The sequence below is a fragment of the Lissotriton helveticus genome, chromosome 12 (assembly GCF_964261635.1).
Source record: "Lissotriton helveticus chromosome 12, aLisHel1.1, whole genome shotgun sequence".
Lineage (NCBI taxonomy): Eukaryota > Metazoa > Chordata > Amphibia > Caudata > Salamandridae > Lissotriton > Lissotriton helveticus.
The window spans coordinates 250369191-250388438 of record NC_136073.1 but is presented as its reverse complement, the minus strand read 5'-3'; the positions used below and the strand labels follow the sequence as shown (position 1 = coordinate 250388438).

General features: G+C 46.7%; 1 protein-coding gene across 1 annotated transcript in view; it reads right to left on the bottom strand.

The window, feature by feature from the left end:
• The window catches only part of DRC4 (dynein regulatory complex subunit 4), a 149777-nt gene that overhangs the window by 13172 nt on the left and 117357 nt on the right, over window positions 1-19248 (bottom strand). Inside the window, exon 10 of the mRNA XM_078668301.1 lies at window positions 14596-14661. Within this exon, the coding sequence (XP_078524427.1) occupies window positions 14596-14661 (66 nt within the window). The remainder of the gene's footprint in view (window positions 1-14595; window positions 14662-19248) is intronic.

Below are 19248 nucleotides of genomic sequence, written 5' to 3'. Positions count from 1 at the left end.
GGTCGCCATTTGCCAGCTCCAGACACCCCGCTACTTGTGTTAATGCACTTCCACCGCTCTTTCTTAATGGTGATGCAGACGCTCCTGTCTTGTTTATTTAACTTGTTTAAATTTTATCTTCAATCCAATGGCATAGCAGCATACAGTATGGCTCAAAACCATTTGAAAATGTAATAGGTCCCAAAGGCGTCCCATTTTCTAACCTCTAACAGAGGATGCTGAGCCTCCTGCTGATACAACAGGCAGCGCTCTAGCCCTAGCAGCAAGGTCGGACGCTCTAGCCCTTACCCACACCCTCTCCCACCGAGATCAGCATTTAAGATGGGTGGTACTCCTTTAGAACATGCAAATATTATGCATTCCAAAGCAGCGCTGGTCATCTTGTCTTAAATGCACATTAACCACGGGCTGCAGACACCTAACATAGCGTGGATCAGGGAGTGTACCACGGGAAAACCACAAACCCCTGTATGTGCACTGCCTAGTAGGCACTATATTGTTTCTTAAACGCCAAGAAAGGTATGCTTATCAGGAGATATAGTACTTTTTAAAATATACAAACAGAAAATGTTAGCATATTAACCCCTCCCATGCTCATGACAAGCTCAGCTCGTCATGTGCCACGGTGCTCGTGTGCTCATGACGAGCTGAGCTCGTCATAACAGATCCAACGCTCGCACGCCCTATATAAACTCCCCCCCACAAAAAAATCCGTTAATCCATTCCTCACGTACATATTATATATAATATGCAAGTTTTTTTCCCAAAGGTTCTCTTTTTGGGTCTCTTTTGGGAAGCTAATACACAATTTATTTTATTTTTACCATTTGTAAAGTGCTTGGTTACACCCAACGGACCTAAGAAAAGGCAATAATCCCAACCCAATCCCAACCCTATTGCCCACGACTAACAAATCCAATTAAAACCACACATCCACTACAAACAACATACATCCACTTCACTGCAAACAAAAAAACATAAGTAAAACACACTGTCATTTACAACGCCAATAGCTCTAACTTTCACAAATGTGAGACCGATTGCATTGTAAATGTTTGTTGTATCAGCTTCCAGCACACTTAACAACTAAACAAACCATTGTTTTATAGCTCTGTCACTTTCCTGTGTGGGTGGTAAGTTCAAGGGGTAGGGTTATTAAGGGCACCAAACATTTCTGGGACCTGTGTGACAAGTGTGGGAACTATTGGAAAGGTCAGAGAGGCAGATATTTATTTGTTTCAAAGGTCCTATCTGGTATTTGATTCTCACTGGGTTTCCCTGTGTCACAAGCTGAGATTTATATATCTTGAAGATCACCCAGAGGTTTCCAAATCCCTTGCTGTAGGATAACATTGAAGATGGACATCTATGTGAAATGGGTATAGTATCATTACATCCAAGTGGTCCTGAACACCACCACAGAAGATGGCAGGACCTTCCTTTTCTTTTGTGTATATCCTGCTTTTACTGCCCTTTATTTCTTTACTAAATAAGAAACTCTACTAACAAGTAAATAAATAGTTATTTCTGCAATTACATCTGTGACTGTGACATATTATATCTAACTCCAAAACCTAAACACTAGTGTTAGAGTAAGCATTGATTGATTGTCCCTGCTACTCTTGGGTTGTCAAGTACACATGCCAAACATGGGGGTACTAATGGCAAACTACACCATCCTGCCACAAAACACAGCACTACAACCACTTGCTGCCCCTGTACCCAGTGGCAAGCCTGACATGTCTTGTAGGAATTGGTAAAGCAAGGGTAAGAACAACCTGCACAGAAGGTTCTTGTAGCCCTGGAACGAAAGGTCTTGGCAAATCTTTCCTTAAGAACATTTTTAATTTGATTAAAGTCTGCACTTCTGGAACTGTAGTTTAAATGTTTTGCTTTCTTGTGAGCTATAGTAAGCTTTATTGAAGGTGATGATGCCATTCAACTGTGCAATCTAAGATTAAGTAAATTCATGGAAGTTTGGCTAGAAGTTGCTCAAAATTGAAGGGGGAGAGACCAGAGGAAGGAGTGCCCCCAAGCCGGCTTCAGCACTGGTGGCACCTAGTGCGACACTTTTTTTTGCCATCCCCCAATGACCCTACTGCTCAACGATTTACCTCTCTACCACCCTCCAGCAGTGGCCCTCATCTCTCCATATCCCCTTTCTGAAATGCATTTCCTTTTTTATAGCAATTCTCATAGTTCATTAATGCTCAGTTTCGTGATCTGCATGATACACGTTCTTTGCAGTAGACACATTAACACTCTGCGCTACTTTATGATGATTCAAAACTGCAACTAGACAAAACTACGATCTCTCTCCGGTAGGGAAGTTAATCACCACAGAAATCTTAACATTATTATTGTTGCCTGAAAACTGCTGGACACACAATGAACTCTGCATCATGCGCATTTAACCCATAAGTTATTTTTAAACACCGTGCCCTCCCAAGGCCAGTGACAGGTGCTGCTGTGGCTTCCTGTTTGGTATTCATCCTTCAGGTATCTGGACTTAGAACTTTTCAGGAACTGGGAGAAATAGGGGAGTTCTACCACTCGGCATCATTAACATTTGAAACACTTTCACATTGACATTTATGGTGGCTGTTTTTCCTCAAAAGGAAAATATTCCTCATCCAACGATTTTGTAACTTGTGGTTTCTCTAAACAGGCACTCTGTACAACCTGAAGACAAACTCAAATATACTTTTATTTCTGGTACACCACATAAATTACAAAACATCGACATCCACTCCAATACAGAAAATTCAGTAACTAACTGACACAAAAGTTGCAGCAGTAAATTCTTCAGTGAACAAACTAGCATCTCCTTCCGAAAATGAATCTCTCCCTCTCAAAATTACTTGTCTCCTGAGAGCATTGCAACTAATGAGTGGTTGCTTTTGATGCCTTTTCAGTAATCATGGCTGACCATGGACCTAAGAAGACAGCCCCAAGAAAATGATGGAGATGGAATATGATCAACAACAAAGAATGTATATACACACACATATACAGAGGGTCAGTGACCCATCCCTCAAGTTGTTTGTCCCAGGAATCTCATCAAAGATGACTATCATTCCAACACAAAAGCAATGTACTATTTGAACAGCAAGAGAGTCTACAGCCCTCTTAAAAGGTCAGTAAATCCTGTTGATTAGAAAAAATCGAGTGAGTCGTTTTCTTACTAGATGTATCTCTGAAAAACACGGATTTGATAATCAATGACAACATGATCAAGGTAATATTCCGTTTATGACGATCTCCTCAACTAAACCTCTTTGACAAAAATGAAAACATCAAGTATAAAGAACCCAATTCCAAGAGCAATCACCTTTTGTATCATCGAGTCAGGGGCTTTCCTTGTGCACTCACATTCCTTTTGTACACAAGCTGAAATAGTTTAAGATAAACAAGCGCCTCATTTCCCCCACACTGGCCTCATCCATGAGGAAATACAATTCTGCAGCCAGACTGACCACAGAGGAGATTATATTGCAGGACTGATCTCTCATTCAGAATGTCTGGTATGAGGCTGCACCATGTCTTACTGCTGCTGAATTTCCTGGCTCACAGATACATGCAACACAGACATCTCAGCCTCTCCAGATTGTATGCTCATTTTGAAGGAAATAAAAAGGGCCATCGATAGGAGCTTCTTACAGCTTCAAATGAAATCTGTTGTGTGTCTGGAAAATAGGGTGGAACTGTAAATGTGTGAAGAAACAGTGCTACCTGAATCCTTCACTGAACCAAAACTGGCTTCAATTTTTAACCATGAAGACACTTATCAACCATCACAACATACAAGAAAAGCCTATTTTTAGTCCTCTTTTTTCCACTATTCTAATGAATAATGATTTGTCTAGAAGGGCCAGTCTCCTCACTGAGAACTAAACACAGCTTTATGAAATGGCCATCCTTTTTAGCCAATGCATGAATCTACTGTCAACACTTATGATGGCTACTCATCTGCAAATAGGGTGAGTGATGAACAGGCACTATGGTCTCACAAGACCCATGTTGCAATCCACAGAAGCAAGATTTTGTACAGTACTCAACCTCCTCTGCTTACACAATGTATTTAGGAACTTGACACTATTCATACCATTTGTCCCCTGCGTTCTTCCTAAATCCTATTCTCTTGCAGAGAGATCTCTTGACAGTATTAATGTGAAAGGGCCCTCAGATATCATTTGGAAAAAACAAATGGAATTTGTAAAATTAAATGACTATTAGTCAATTACGTAGCAATCTGCAAACTAAACCAATTCAAAATAATCTGCAGCTAAGTGGATATTATTGAACTAAATTATATGCCACCAGAAGGCCAACAGATCCCTTTTGGTTACAGCTACAGCTCACTCTGCTACATATAAATAAGCCCTCCTCTCAAGTTGGCTACTCCAAACTTGGTCCATAAGTTTCTATGCAGTACTAATTGGATTCATACCCAGAGCTGAATCTAAACCTATTTGGTTAGTCAGCTGGTTTATCCTGCCACAGGGATAGTGAATAAGCTTGTTTCTCTCTGTTTATTAATATCATAGAAGACCACGAATAAAGGCTTTTTTTGGTACTAAAACACCTGCATCCCGAAATGTAAGCCATCCTGCCAATTCACATTACTGTCTCGCAGCACACTCTAGCAGACAGACATAGCAGGCATATCATTCTATTTTTCATTGGAAGTGGGAGGAGGAAGCCAAGTGTCTTAACCACTTCCATGCTAATGACAAGGGTAACTCGTCATGGAGTGTCCATTCATTTCAATGGAAATATACAGTAAATTGCTCCACATACCCTAGCATCCAAGTGTTAAATATCATCAGAACTCTTGCACCACACCTAGGTTCTGCCGTCTGATTCATCCATCCTTATGTGGGGGACCACTTCCAACTTCACAGACTGATTACGCTATGACCATTGCAATTCCTTGAATTTATATGAGTTCCCTCTTTGTATTTCTTGACCTAGCTCCTAAATCCATGAAAAAAGGATATGTTGCCCTATCTCTCTATCAACGGCACCTCAGCAGACAATGCAACGGAACCATCAAAGGCTCAGTACTGACAACCCTAGAGCCTTTCCCTGGTTTGGATCTGGGGTGGTTTAATCTGACATCTGTAAGTCAATGGGTACCTATAACACTTGTTTTCATAATAAAGTCCTCCATGTTATCTTTCTGGTTGTCTGTCTATTTGAAGACCAGTAATACCCAAGCACCTGTAGGCTGGCAGGTCTGTGGACATTGTTCAGCCTTTAACCTCCGCATTTCTCCTGTAGTATGTGACAGACACACAATTCCATGACATTGTACCTGTGCTGCAACTTCAATTATCTCTGTTAACGCCGCTTGGGCTCTTTTTCCTGCACCCTTGAATCTGCAGTCGCCTAGCATACTTTGATTTGAAAGGTTTGCAAAGTAGTTTCCTTGACAACTACGGCATTTCAATGTTATTAGTTTTCATGCAATTCAGAAAGGCAGAGTAACACCACCTTGATGATGTTGGCAACATCCATCATGCTAGCATCATAAGTCACTTTGATCAATGAGGTGGAGAAGTGTTAAGCCCCTCTTAGTTTAGAAAAAGGGGTGATTCACACTGTTTGTCCTCATTTTTTCAGCTCAACCTTCCCATGTACCTTTCTTGTTTTCTACAACGTTTTCTCTGCATAGTCTTCTGTGGACAAGTATACTACGTTACTCTGATTTTCCAGTATACCAAATGGCACTTCTCTGTTATTGGGTTTTCATATGCAAGCCATGCGTACCCACTCCAGAGCCTGAGCTCCCTTTTTTGTCCACACTGCTTGCCCTCATCAAATTGACTGTCATGCTTACCAGGGGCAAAGGTACCTCTTGACCATCAGCTCCTAGAACTAACCATAATTTCTGCCTCCATTTAATGTTAGTAACAACACCACACAGGCTCACTTGGGTCCCGATAGCCTGTCATCCTCACCTCATTCCCACTAAATGTGGCTTGAAGCCTACCTCCCACGAGACGCATAGGTTTTGTAGTGTTTCTTGCTAGCAATTAGCTGCAGAGAGCAGAGACAAAAGCTGCAAATCTGGCCAGGGTTCAGACAAGACTGACCACCACAGACTTCAGCCAACTCCTACTTAAATTAGGTAGTTATTGGTTCAGTTTGAACATTTGGTTTCAGCACTGGGTTATCATGTCCTAGGGTTGTGATTCCTCCATGTAAAATTGGTAACTTTGCAGAGAATTGTATACTTCCCAAATTATGTGTGCTACGGTGTACTAGCCTTTTTTGATTGGTCTCCTGACTTACAGCGATGTTTCATTGGGGTGGTACGTGATTTTCAGCCTGAGACTGGTAGTGTTTGTTGGATTATGGAGCATTTAAGATTCTCTGGATCATTCCAGTTGGTTCGAGGCATGTGGGCTGCTAAATTCATATCTTAGCATTAGATCGCCGCCTAGTGTTGGGCTCGGATGATTGCACATTGTTGTCCTGGAAGAGTCTTCGAAGTATCCTGAGATAGGTGGCTCCTCCCCTGGACTACAGTGCGCATGGGCATCGGCTCCATCCCCAGATTGTTTTTTTCCGCCATTGGGTTCGGATGTGGTCTCGACGTCTTACTGTCGGAACCAAGAAAAACTAACTTTTAGCGGCCAAAAGGCCTCGATTTTCTTGCGTCGGTATTGTCTGCGCACGGTCTCGAGTCTTCCGTCTCTTGGAGCCGGAATAAGCGGAGTTCTCTTCGCTCTCGGAACTTTGAGGCCTTCTCATCGCGACACGACTGCAAGCCTTTTCGGACATGAAGCGGAGCCCGTTTAAGTACTGCCCGCTCTGTGGGTCCAAGTACCCACACATCGATCTACACCCCGTGTGTAACAAATGCCTTTCGCCTGACCACGACGACGGAAAGTGCAAGGCCTGTGCACAGTTCCGATCCAAGAAAACTCTCAAGCTTCGGCGCGCGGTGCGCATGGAAGCTAAACAAGCGGCCCCGGATCCGGAGAACATCTTCGGCGACCAAGACGACGACGACCAGGGTCATCATCTCCAAATCTCCCCACCCGGGACGGAGGTCGAGGCGGATCCGGGAGACGACGACGGAGTCGCGGGTCCGGGCCTTGAATACGTCGACGAGGTAGGAGACGACGATGAGATTTATGGGGCCGCGGCGGATAGCTCAGCGGACGAGCTCTGCCCCGAAGGTTACGAGGATACCGACCGGGACACGGGATCGCCTGTCGGCCTTACCCAAGACCCGTTGCCGCAAGCCACAGCCCCGCCTTCGGGCCCGGCCACGGACTTACTTGCTGGGCAGACTGTTTCGAAACCGAAACTGAAACCATCGGGATCGACAACACCTAAAATGGCCGACCCGAAATCGAAACCGAAAGTTAAGGACTCGAGTATCCCTAAGATGGCTGCCGTGCCGGTGAAACCGACGGTGCCCGCTACCCCATCGACTCCGTCGACCTCCGGTCCGCCGAAGTCGAAGAAGTCCGTCGATTCCGATGCTGCGAAATCGAAACCGACGCCGGAGGAGGGGTCCTCCAAGAAAGATGGTCGACACGGGACAGCGGCTACAACGCCGTCAAAACCCGCCAAAGTCGGCTCCAAAGAGGCTACGCAGGCACACGGAAAGAAGTCTGTGCCCCGAACGCAGGAATCGGAGGCGGTGAAGACTGGATCCGCGCCCAAGACGCACAAGGCCCACAAGGACGTCGGATCCGAGGGGAAACTCAGACCTTCCTCGTCGGCGCCGGCACAATCTGTGGGTGTGCCGTCCCCCATAGCCGAATCACTGAAAAGAATCAGGGAAAAGGCCTTTGCCCCGTCGGCTCCGATACCATCGACGCAGCCGCGAAAGGACACTCCAGAGAAGCCGTCTGGGAAACTTCTCTTTATTTTGCCACCGAAGGAAGCGCCAAAGGCTTTTTCGACCAAATCGGCACCGAAACAGGTGATTTCTTCGCCGACTGGCCCACTTCCACGTCAGGTGCTCGAATCAGAGGACGATTCGGTGCATTTCATCGACGCTGACACTGGCAAACTGACACTCTATAAGAGGAAAATAACTTCGGAGCCAGTGGACCCCTATGTCATCCCTCTAAAGAAGAAGAAGGTGCCCCTTGACGCCTCAGGCCTCACGGAACCTATCCAGCCTCCTCCGAGACGGAGCCCTACTCCCTCCCCAGACCACTCTGAGGGTGAGGGGTATGATGAGGATGACCAGTACAATTTCCCAATCAATGAACCTGATGTGCAACCGGATTCATATGATGACACTGGTGACCAGAACACCCAAGGTGCGGGGCAGGACCCGCAGCCTTTTAATGCACGGGCATCCCCGACTGAGGATTCAGCAGGTTTTCATGCCCTACTTGAAAGGGCGGCAGCCAATCACGATGTGGACATGCATGCCGACCCTGTTGAGGAAGACTTCCTTTTCGACACTTTTTCGGTCTCTGAAAGGACAGTAAAGACACTGCCCATGCTTAAAGGAGTCCTCAAGCATGCTGGGGACATATTCAAGGAGCCTACGAGAGCGAGAGTGGTCAACCCTCGCATTGAAAAAAAGTACAGACCTGCACCTGCAGACCCCGCATACATTCGAGGACAATTGCCATTGGACTCTCTTGTGGTCGCCAATGCCAGGAAACGTGCCAACTCCCAGACTACGGGTGAAGCTCCTCCCCCGGATAAGGAATCCAAAGTGCTTGAGGCAGGGGGCAAAAGAGTAGCTGCACAGGCATCAAACTTTTGGCGCATCGCCAATACACAGGCGCTCTTGGCGCGTTATGATAGGGCGCACTACGACACCCTAGAACAGGTTGTACAACACCTGCCTCCACAGTTCCAAGAGGGCACCAAACTGCTTATCGAGGAAGGGAAGCTAATCTCAAACGCAGCCATCAAGTGTGCACTTGACGCTGCGGACACAGCTGCTAGGGCTATCAACACTAGCGTTATGCTGAGACGACAAGCGTGGCTCCGCATCTCAGGGTTTAAACCGGATATTCAGACGACAATTCTCAATCAGCCAGTCAATCCTGATAGTCTGTTTGGTCCGGATGTTGACACCACCCTAGAGAAAATAAAGAAGGACACAGACACTGCTAAGTCTATGGGGGCCCTACAGTCACAGCAGTTTCGTGGCAGCAATTTTCGTCGCTCAGGTGCACGTGGGGTCACCAGAGGACAAATGGGTCAACAATCCCAGTTCACAAAAGGTGGGGCACAATCCTCGTTCACTAAACAGAACAAGGGAGGTTACAGGAATAACAGCAACAGAGGTCGCGGCAGAGGAAACAACGGCTCCCGCACCTCTACTCCCAGCAAACAGTGACTCTCTGTCACTGCCCCCCGACCACCTAACACCTGTCGGGGGGAGACTGCAGCAGTTCCTGCCCGTCTGGAGAAACATCACCACAGACAGGTGGGTGCGACAACTAGTCCAGTATGGTTATTGCCTAGAGTTGAGGTCCACTCCACCCAACATCCCGCCAAGGCAAAGGCCTATGTCCGCAGAGCACTTGCTCTTATTGCAGCAGGAGGTAGTGGTGATGCTGCAAAAAGGAGCAATCGAGCTCGTGCCGGTGGGGGAGGAAGGCACAGGGGTATATTCCCTGTACTTCCTTATTCCAAAGAAGGACGGTTCTCTCAGGCCCATTCTGGATCTACGTCCCCTCAACCTGTACATACTATCGGAACATTTCCACATGCTTACACTGCAACAGATTCTTCCCTTGCTAAACCAAGGAGACTTCTTAGCAACCTTAGACCTAAAGGATGCTTATTTCCACATTCCACTACACCCGTCCCACAGAAAATACCTCAGGTTCACTATCCAAGGCAAACATTATCAGTTCAAAGTCCTACCCTTCGGAGTCACCACAGCCCCGAGGGTGTTCACCAAGTGTCTGGCGACAGTAGCGGCGCACCTCAGGAGGCAGAACATCCATGTCTACCCCTACCTAGACGACTGGCTCGTGCAAGCCAAGTCAGAGCATCAGTGCGCCGCAGACATGTCGACTACAATTCACCTTCTTCACGATCTGGGTTTCTCACTGAACTACCCAAAATCGCATCTTCAGCCGGCGCATGTCCGGCAGTTCCTAGGTGCGACGATCAACACCCTGACGGCCATGGCTCAGCCAAACCAAGTCAGGATAGACAGCATGCAGGCCCTGATCCAAAGGTTCAGGCCACAACACTCGCTGCCAGCGAGAGTGTTCATGCAGTTGATAGGCATGATGGCCTCCTGCATCTTCATAGTCCCTCACGCACGGCTACACATGCGCCCGCTCCAGGAGTGCTTAGCGAATCAGTGGACACAGGCTCGTGGGCATTTAACAGACCTAGTGTTGGTTACCAGTCGGGCATACGACTCTCTGCATTGGTGGACTCCACACAACCTTTGCAAGGGCCGACTGTTCCAAGAGCCCGTGCCGCAGATTGTCCTGACAACGGACGCATCTCTCCAGGGATGGGGAGCTCATGTGCTCACTTACACTGTGCAGGGACTATGGACGACGCAGCAACAGAAGATGCACATCAACTATCTGGAACTGATGGCAATCTTCATGGCGCTCAAGTCCTTCATTGTACATCTGTGCAACAAGGTCGTGCTAGTCCGGACGGACAACATGACCGCGATGTACTACATTCAGAAGCAGGGAGGAACCCACTCGCCACAGCTGTCTCATCTGGCTCAGAGCATGTGGAAGTGGGCCATTCAGAGGAACATTTTCCTCATGGCAGAACACCTCCCAGGGAAGGACAATCAGATGGCGGATCTGCTCAGCAGATACAGCCACCAAATGCACGAGTGGGAGATACACCCATCTGTTCTCCACCCGTACTTCCAGCAATGGGGTCATCCGGAGATAGACCTGTTTGCCACAGCAGAGAACGCAAAATGCCAACTCTTTGCCGCCAGGTTCCCTCACCCACTGTCGCAGGGGAATGCGATATGGATGAACTGGTCAGGCAAATTTGCGTACGCTTTTCCGCCAGCCCCTCTGATACCGCTGGTCGCAAGAAAGCTAAGGCAGCACGAGATGACTCTCATCCTGGTTGCTCCAACGTGGGCGCGCCAGGCTTGGTACACCACGTTCCTCGAACTCTCAGTGGTGCCGCATCAAAGACTGCGCCTCACGCCCAGTCTTTTGACGCAGAACCATGGAGACATTCAGCATCCAGATCCACAACAGCTCAACCTGGCGATCTGGCTCCTGAAGTCCTAGAGTTTGGATACCTTAACCTACCTCCAGAATGCATGAGCATCATCAAGGAGGCAAGGAAGCCAACTACCAGAGCATGCTATGCTGCAAAATGGAAGCGTTTTGTCATTTACTGTACGGCCAATGACATCGACCCGCTAGATGCATCTATCCCCAACATCATCTGCTATCTGTTGCATCTTTATAAGTGCAATCTAGCGTACACTTCCATTCGGATCCATCTATCCGCCATAGCGGCTTATCTCCAGAATAGGCAGCACCTCTCTGTCTTCAGGGTGCCTGCCATTAAAGCCTTCCTTGAAGGTCTGAAACGAGTCATTCCCCCAAGAACACCGCCAGCTCCGGTGTGGAACCTCAATGTCGTTCTCACCAGACTGATGGGACCGCCATTTGAGCCACTGCACTCGTGTGAACTCCAGTTCCTTACGTGGAAAGTAGCTTTCCTTGTGGCTATCACGTCTCTGAGGCGTGTCAGTGAGCTGCAGGCGCTCACAATCCAAGAGCCATTCATTCAAATCCATCCAAATAGGGTAGTGCTACGCACTAACCCCAAATTCCTTCCGAAGGTGGTGTCACAGTTTCATCTAAACCAAACTATTGACTTACCAGCATTCTTTCAAAACCCGCAAACGGTGGCGGAAAGAATGCTCCATACCTTAGATGTACGGAGGGCGTTGATGTACTACATAGACAGAACACAACCCTTTAGAAAAACAAAACAACTCTTTGTTGCCTTCGCACCACAACACAAAGGCAACCCGATTTCTAAAGCAGGGATAGCCAGATGGATTGTTAAATGCATCCAGATATGTTATCAAAAAGCAAAGCGCACTTTAACAATACCCCCCAGAGCGCACTCCACACGCAAACTAGGGGCATCCATGGCTTTCCTGGGGAACATTCCCTTAGAGGATATCTGCAGAGCAGCCACGTGGGTTACACCACATACCTTTACCAAACACTACTGTGTTGATGTACATTCCAAGCAGCAAGCTGCTGTAGGACAGGCTGTTCTCAAGACACTCTTTCAGGTTTCTGCAGCTGGCACGGGCAACCGCCGCTGATGGAGGGACTGCTATGTATTCTATGCTAAGATATGAATTTAGCAGCCCACATGCCTCGAACTGAATATGCTACTTACCAGTATGCATCTGTTCTTGGCATGTAGGGCTGCTAACATTCATATCGCCCGCCCTCCTCCCCGGTGCCTGTCGCAGCTGCAGATATACTATTGTATTCAATCATTAGCATGGACATCCTTTACACTTTTCACTCCATCTTCTGCCACAATGGCGAAAAACAATCTGGGGATGGAGCCGATGCCCATGCGCACTGTAGTCCAGGGGAGGAGCCACCTATCTCAGGATACTTCGAAGACTCTTCCAGGACAACAATGTGCAATCATCCGAGCCCAACACTAGGCGGCGATCTAATGCTAAGATATGAATGTTAGCAGCCCTACATGCCAAGAACAGATGCATACTGGTAAGTAGCATATTCATTTTTAGCACCAGTACCTGAGTACAGAAATGCAGGAAGTGCGTTTTTCCCTACAACTATTATTATTCTGATCAGAGGGGTCTCTGGTCGAAGTATTATCAGTACGGTGTGCAATTATCTGTTGGAAACTGATCTGTCTCTACCTTTTTAGGTACATAATAAATACACTCCGTCCTGACAGATGTGTGGGTAAACCCTTCATATGTGAGTAGCAGGTTTGGACTTGTGCTTTTTCATATCTCATTAGCAGTTTGAACAGCTTTTAACACTGCCGTAGAAATCCCCACTGAAAGGGTTGTGAGGGTTCCTTGGCTCAGCAAATGATAGGATGTATGGATATCATGGCGGTCACTAAACACTAGAGAGTAAGTCTCTGGTCAACCAAAGACTACATGTAGCACAGCTTTTCGGCTAAAAAAGCCTTAACAAATTAATTAATGTTCTCAAAATATTTTACCAAAAGAAAAGACAAAACAGTTCAGCGAAAGTTTTTCAAAACTTCATTTCAACAAACTCAAAATTAGTGCACAAGTTTAAACAGGCTTTAACTGTGCAATTCAAATAATTAAACATATCATTTCATAGTTCCTTCAGATGTGAAACTTCTAAATATAGTGTGATGTGTCAAAAACAGTTATCGTAGAAACTCAAAAATTCCCAAATTAATTAATTAACAGTTCCCAATGCATTTCGGGTTCATCATGAACCCTTCTTCAGGGGATACGTTTTGACAGTGAATCATGAATAATATAAACAGTTGACAAGAGACTTACTCTCTACTGATCTTACCCTCGAGGGAGGTGGGCACTATCGCTCGTTCACATGTAGGCACTCAAACATTGAGTCACTACTTTATAACAACCCTATAACTAGTGACATAAACTCATGGTGTGCAGATCCACCCTCTAATTATCAAAGTCACTAAACACTGCCATGAACCAGTAAACAAACTGCAGGTCAGGTTCACGGTGGGATGTTTCTGCATATATTTTGAAAGCAACTAAAATAAATAACACTTGAGCTACCCCAAGCTACTAGTAAAACACAAATGCCACGTTTGAAATATAATATATGGGCTTATTACAATCAGAGACAGTGTTTTACAGTCTAACATAGAATGTGAGAAGGTATATTTTTACACTTAAATACAGAGGTTTTTATATTCATTGATGCAATTCTTAAAATAAATATTATGATTTAGCATCGAAATGTAGCTCGTAGACTACCTTTATAGCTATTCAGATGATGTCAACAGGACACCTGAAGCACAGTGATAAAGAACATCAATGCAAATAAAGATAATACAGATAAAAATTAAAATGTTATTGTTGGACTCGCTGTGAAATTATGCCTCTTCCTCCTACAGGTCATTGTAGGGCCTTTGCTCACACATCCAACGGAAAACCCAAATAAAATTTGTTGTGAAAAAAAAAATACTATTTTGTTCAGGAATTCAAATTTTGACATTATTAGGGTAGACTTAACGCGAATAACCGGACACGTTAGGGTTTGAACCATTCTATATGGGTCCTTTAATGCCAGTGGCAAAGTAACCAGCCTTAATAGACTTCTTCTTAACATTTTTGGATTCATATCTTAAACCTATCTATGGGAACTAATGGTAGCAGCCACCTGAAACACACAGAAGAATGGAACTGCACTTTCCATGCAGAGATCTCTGCTGAAAACTGAGCTCTGTCTCAGTCGTAGTCATGTGTGAAAGGCATGCAATAAATAAGTCAGGAAAAGCACGAACCTCACACGAAGGGCAAGGGAACGGAAATGGCCACAGCACATTCCAGATCAGGAGCAAAGACTGCATTGGTAAATACACAAAACTGGTATATATTATCAGAAACAACCTCACCTTGCAAACCCGTGCCAGCTCATACTGCAGATCCTTAATCGCATTGTTCTTCGAATCCAAGACATCCTGGGAGATAAAATTGTCAATCTTTGTCAGCTACTTCATATTAGTACATTGTTTAAATTCATTCTTTTTATTAATATAATGTGTTGTCTTAAGGCTGACTTTTTAATGGATTTATAGTGGGATGAAATGTGATTTGTGTAAGAATTTAACTGCTGGTGTGTGAGTATGATGATGTGATGCTTTTGCGGATCTCAATAAAAAAGTCAATAAAAAAAATCTTTGTCAGTTACCTCTCTCCTAGTGTTGGTAGATGTATTTGTGTGAATGGTGTTACAGATACAGAGGTTAACCTTAAACGGGAAATAGCCGCCTCCTTTGGTACTGCCAAAAGCTGATTGTTCTATGGGAGTAGGACCTAGCAAATATGTTACATGATTTAAACCCCCAGTTTCCAAATTACACTGAATGCTAGCCTCTAGCAAGCCAGCTTATATCCCTTTGCACCAGTTACATCACAGGTGCTACCACCTATTTCCACAATTCAATGCCCGTTGTGAATACAAACATTCTGCTCATTACGTTTTTCCCCCAATGGACCACAAAATGTACACGTAATATTCTAAGGAACAGAGGTGCCAGCGCTGTCTCTGACCCATGGCCATGCTTTAGCCAATCCTGTGGTGTTTGTGTACCTCTGATCTTGCTGCTAATTTAAGTATGGTTTTATCAAATTGAACGTACATTCATAAAATGACCATATTTATACCTTTATGGTAAATTATGTAAACTTTGAAGGTCATGCAGCGACCACAGCACAGTCAGTGTTGTCCCTGACCCCAGGATATCTTGATTTGTATAACCGCCTGAGCCTGTAGATAGGGCCAACCACCCATCACCAGAAGTCTACAAACCACTACTATAATTGTCAACCAGGTCCATTGCGAAGTACCACTCGAGGATATAGGAAGTAGGTAGGGAGAGAGTGACCACATGCTTCAGCTGCTGATAAGGGTTTCAGGTGATCCAGGAAGGGCAGGACAAAAGGTTAGGGCACCTGGTGTGCTGATAATCTGGAGTGCTTCAGAACTCAGCAGTCTGATCTTTCTAACAAGTGTCTTAGACACAGCCTGAATTAGTGAGCGAAAAGAAGCTAACAGAGTCTTGGGATAAGGCTCCTGATCCTCCACTGCTGTGATTAGGTGCAGTCATGTTGCGCTCACCCACCCTGACGGTAGCTGCACCATCCAAGGCAAGTAGTTTCACCAACTTGGCTCCCCTCACAACGGACCATCCATAGAAGTGCAGGTTTAGGAACTGGAACAACAATGCTACTCAATCTGAAGCCCACCTAGCTCTAATCCTCCATCTTTGTTCTGGCATTAAGGCAGTGGTTCCCAAACTGTGCGCCGCGGGACCCTGGTGCGCCGTAATGAGGTGCCAGGGGCGCCCAGCGCACAACTGTGGGAAATTGCTACCAAGGGCCCTCAGCCGTCCGTCATTCGGCGGGCACGGCTTGGACGCAGTTTCATGCTGTGTAACTTCTGGTCGGAGCAGGAGTGAGTACATGGAGGGAGCGTCTGTTGGCGGTATGGCCGGAAGGCTCAGGCATCCAGGGTCGGGAGGCAGGAGGGGTCTGCCACTGCTTGGGAGAAACTTCCAAAACGTAACATTTTCAGATAAAAGTAATGAGAAGTTAAGAGCCAAGAAGGGGCAGAAAGAGGAGGGCGCACAGGAGGGAAAGAGAAGACTAAAATAGAAGAGAGGCAGTGAGGAATCCATAACGCTTAGAACACTTTGGCAATCCGTGTGATAATAGGAAATGCCAACGGAGTGCGCACCAGCCTCAGACTGAATGGAACCCAGTCGAGAAGAGGGAGGGAAGAGAAAAGACAAAAAGAAGGAAGTGGGAGTGAGACACATACATAACGTGAAACTGTGAGAGAGAGTGAATAAGGAGAGAGAGAGAGAGGAAAATAGAAAGACAAAGGCACCAAGAGATAGGTAAGAGTGAGAGAGAGAGACAATGACACAGAGAGATCAGGACAAAAACAGGGAGTGTGAGAGAGAAAGTATTCGAGGAGAATATAGAGCACTAAAGACTAACACGGACACCCAGGCACTGTGGAGGACATAGGCCTGTTTGTTAGAAGAGCGCCTCCTTTAGCTCCCTCCTGAAAGGGGGGCGCTGATGGGGGGGTCGAAAATCTGTAGGAAGGGAGGTCCATCGTGCTGGCAATGTCTGGGGGTGGGGGCAGGGGGTTAGGGGTGTATGGGTGGGGGAGGGGCTGGCTCTCCCCGACGTCTTTCCTTCTGCTCTGAGGTGGGATCAGACGTCACCTCTCAGGTGACCTCAGCATCCCAGGACATGGTGTACAATGATGCGGTGCTTCAGATAACCCGGTGGCTGTCCACTGGGGCCCTGTGGGTTAATATAAAACTTTTACATTGGATTTATGCCGCTGCTGGCAGCCAAGCGTTTCCGGCAGCTCTGGTGAAACAGCCTTTGTGGCAGATGGAGGGCGCCCTCGCCGCATAATTCTGCATCATCACCCGAAGCTGATTTGTTAGATTTCAAGGCCCTATAGGCGGGGGCTTCCCTCACCTGAGATCACAGCTCTACCTCAACAAGCTCTGTGATCCTCTAGTAAACGGGGGTCCTTTCCAGAGAAGCACAGTGTGCAGGCTGGAGGACTGAGCACCCACCGCCCCCTGACCACCACCTGGCCACCCACTGCAAGGTGCGCCACCTGACCACCCACTGAAATGTGCGCCACCCACTGAAATGTGCGCCACCCACTGCAAGGTGCACCACATGACCACCCACTGCAATGTGCGCCACCCTCTGCAAGGTGCACCACTTGACCACCCACTGCAATGTGCGCCACCCGCTCACTGACCACCCACTGCAAGGTGCACCACCTGACCATCCACTGCAAGGTGCACCACCTGACCACCAACTGCAAGGTGCACCACCTGACCACCCACTGCAAGGTGCACCACCCGCTCACTGACCACCCACTGCAAGGTGCACCACCTGACCATCCACTGCAAGGTGTGCCACCTGACCACCCACTGCAAGGTGTGCCACCCGACCACCCACTGCAAGGTGCGCCACCCGCCCACTGACCACCCACTGCAAGGTGCACCACCCGACCACCCACTGCAAGGTGCACCACCCGCCCACTGACCACCCACTGCAATGTGCACCGCCTGACCACCAACAGCAAGGTGTGCCACCGGACCACCCACACCAAGGTGTGCCACCTGACCACCCACTGCAAAGTACACCATCTGACCACCCACTGAAAGGTGTGCCACCTGACCACCCACAGCAAAGTGCACATCACCATTAAAGTAGCAGCGGCTTGAAACACAACTAAAGTTGACGCCACGAATGCGAGGGTCAGCACCAGACTCGCAAGCTCTACAGCACACTTACAAACACGCTCTCACTCATGCTAAACTCACTCACTCACACTCTTTCTCACTTCCATACTCACACTGATTCAGTGCAAAGCACTATGACTTTCACTCACTTGTCCTCATTCTCAGTCTCACTCGTTCTAAGTCACAATAGCAGTCACTCACTCCTGTCTCTCGCTCACTTTCAAACACACACTCATCTGCATGCACACAACGTTTGACAGATTATTTGTGCTCTTCCATGTAGCTGCCTGTCCTGGTTCACTCCAGCTCCTCTCTTGCTAGCGGTGAATGAGTTCTAAAGCCAGGCACATAGCTTTCTCCGCACAGGCCTGCGCAAAGCCTTTGCGCAGGTACTGGGACGCATAGTCCTGCACCTGCATGCGTCACTCTGGGTCGGTGAAGCCACTCATAAGGAGCCCTCCTTTTTAGTGTAAAAATAATGCTGGTGATACTGATTACGACAGACAAAACTCAATGTTCCATTTTCTCAGAACGGGTCTCAGTACCAAAAGCCACTGAAAGCAGCAGCTCGCATAAATAAGGGTTTGGGACCAGGCACTGGATTGGGATGTAGCCAAAGTGATTGCCAGTAGATGAGATTAATAATTCAAGCATTTCAACCATCATTGCGTCCCAATTACTTTAAGGAAGACAACAGGAAGTACTCCCGAGGTCGGGCTTACATCTCCCCCCACCCGCCCACTGGTCAAATAAAATGGTGGGGAGCCACGGCCAACTGCCGATTAGGTCAAGGGAGCCACATGTCAAAAAAGTTTGGGAACGCCTGCATTAGGGGTTTCCCTGAATCCAGTGCAACTCTTGCATTCCTTAAGAAGACATCCAGGTTATCTGAAACCTGACATCATAAGACCAAGGGTGCAACAAGAGGAGAGAAAGTGAACTGTCAGGAAATGCCAAGAGAAAAGATGGGTAGGAGATCACACTGAGCTCAATCATAAATAAGTTCTCAGCACTCCAAATTGAGGTCATTCACACCTTTTAAATATTAAAAGAAGAGACACAAGTTCACATAAACTTGGAGTTGTTTGTACTGAGCTACAAGTCTTCTACATTCTCATTATTGGCCTAAGTGCATTTCTCATCAGGCTTTTCTGTGTCCTTGATTCAGAAGTTAAGTGGTTTTTCTTTAGTACTAGCATCACATCCAACAGAATTACCCATTCTTTTGTTATGTTACTGGCTTTTGTATAGCATGTCTCC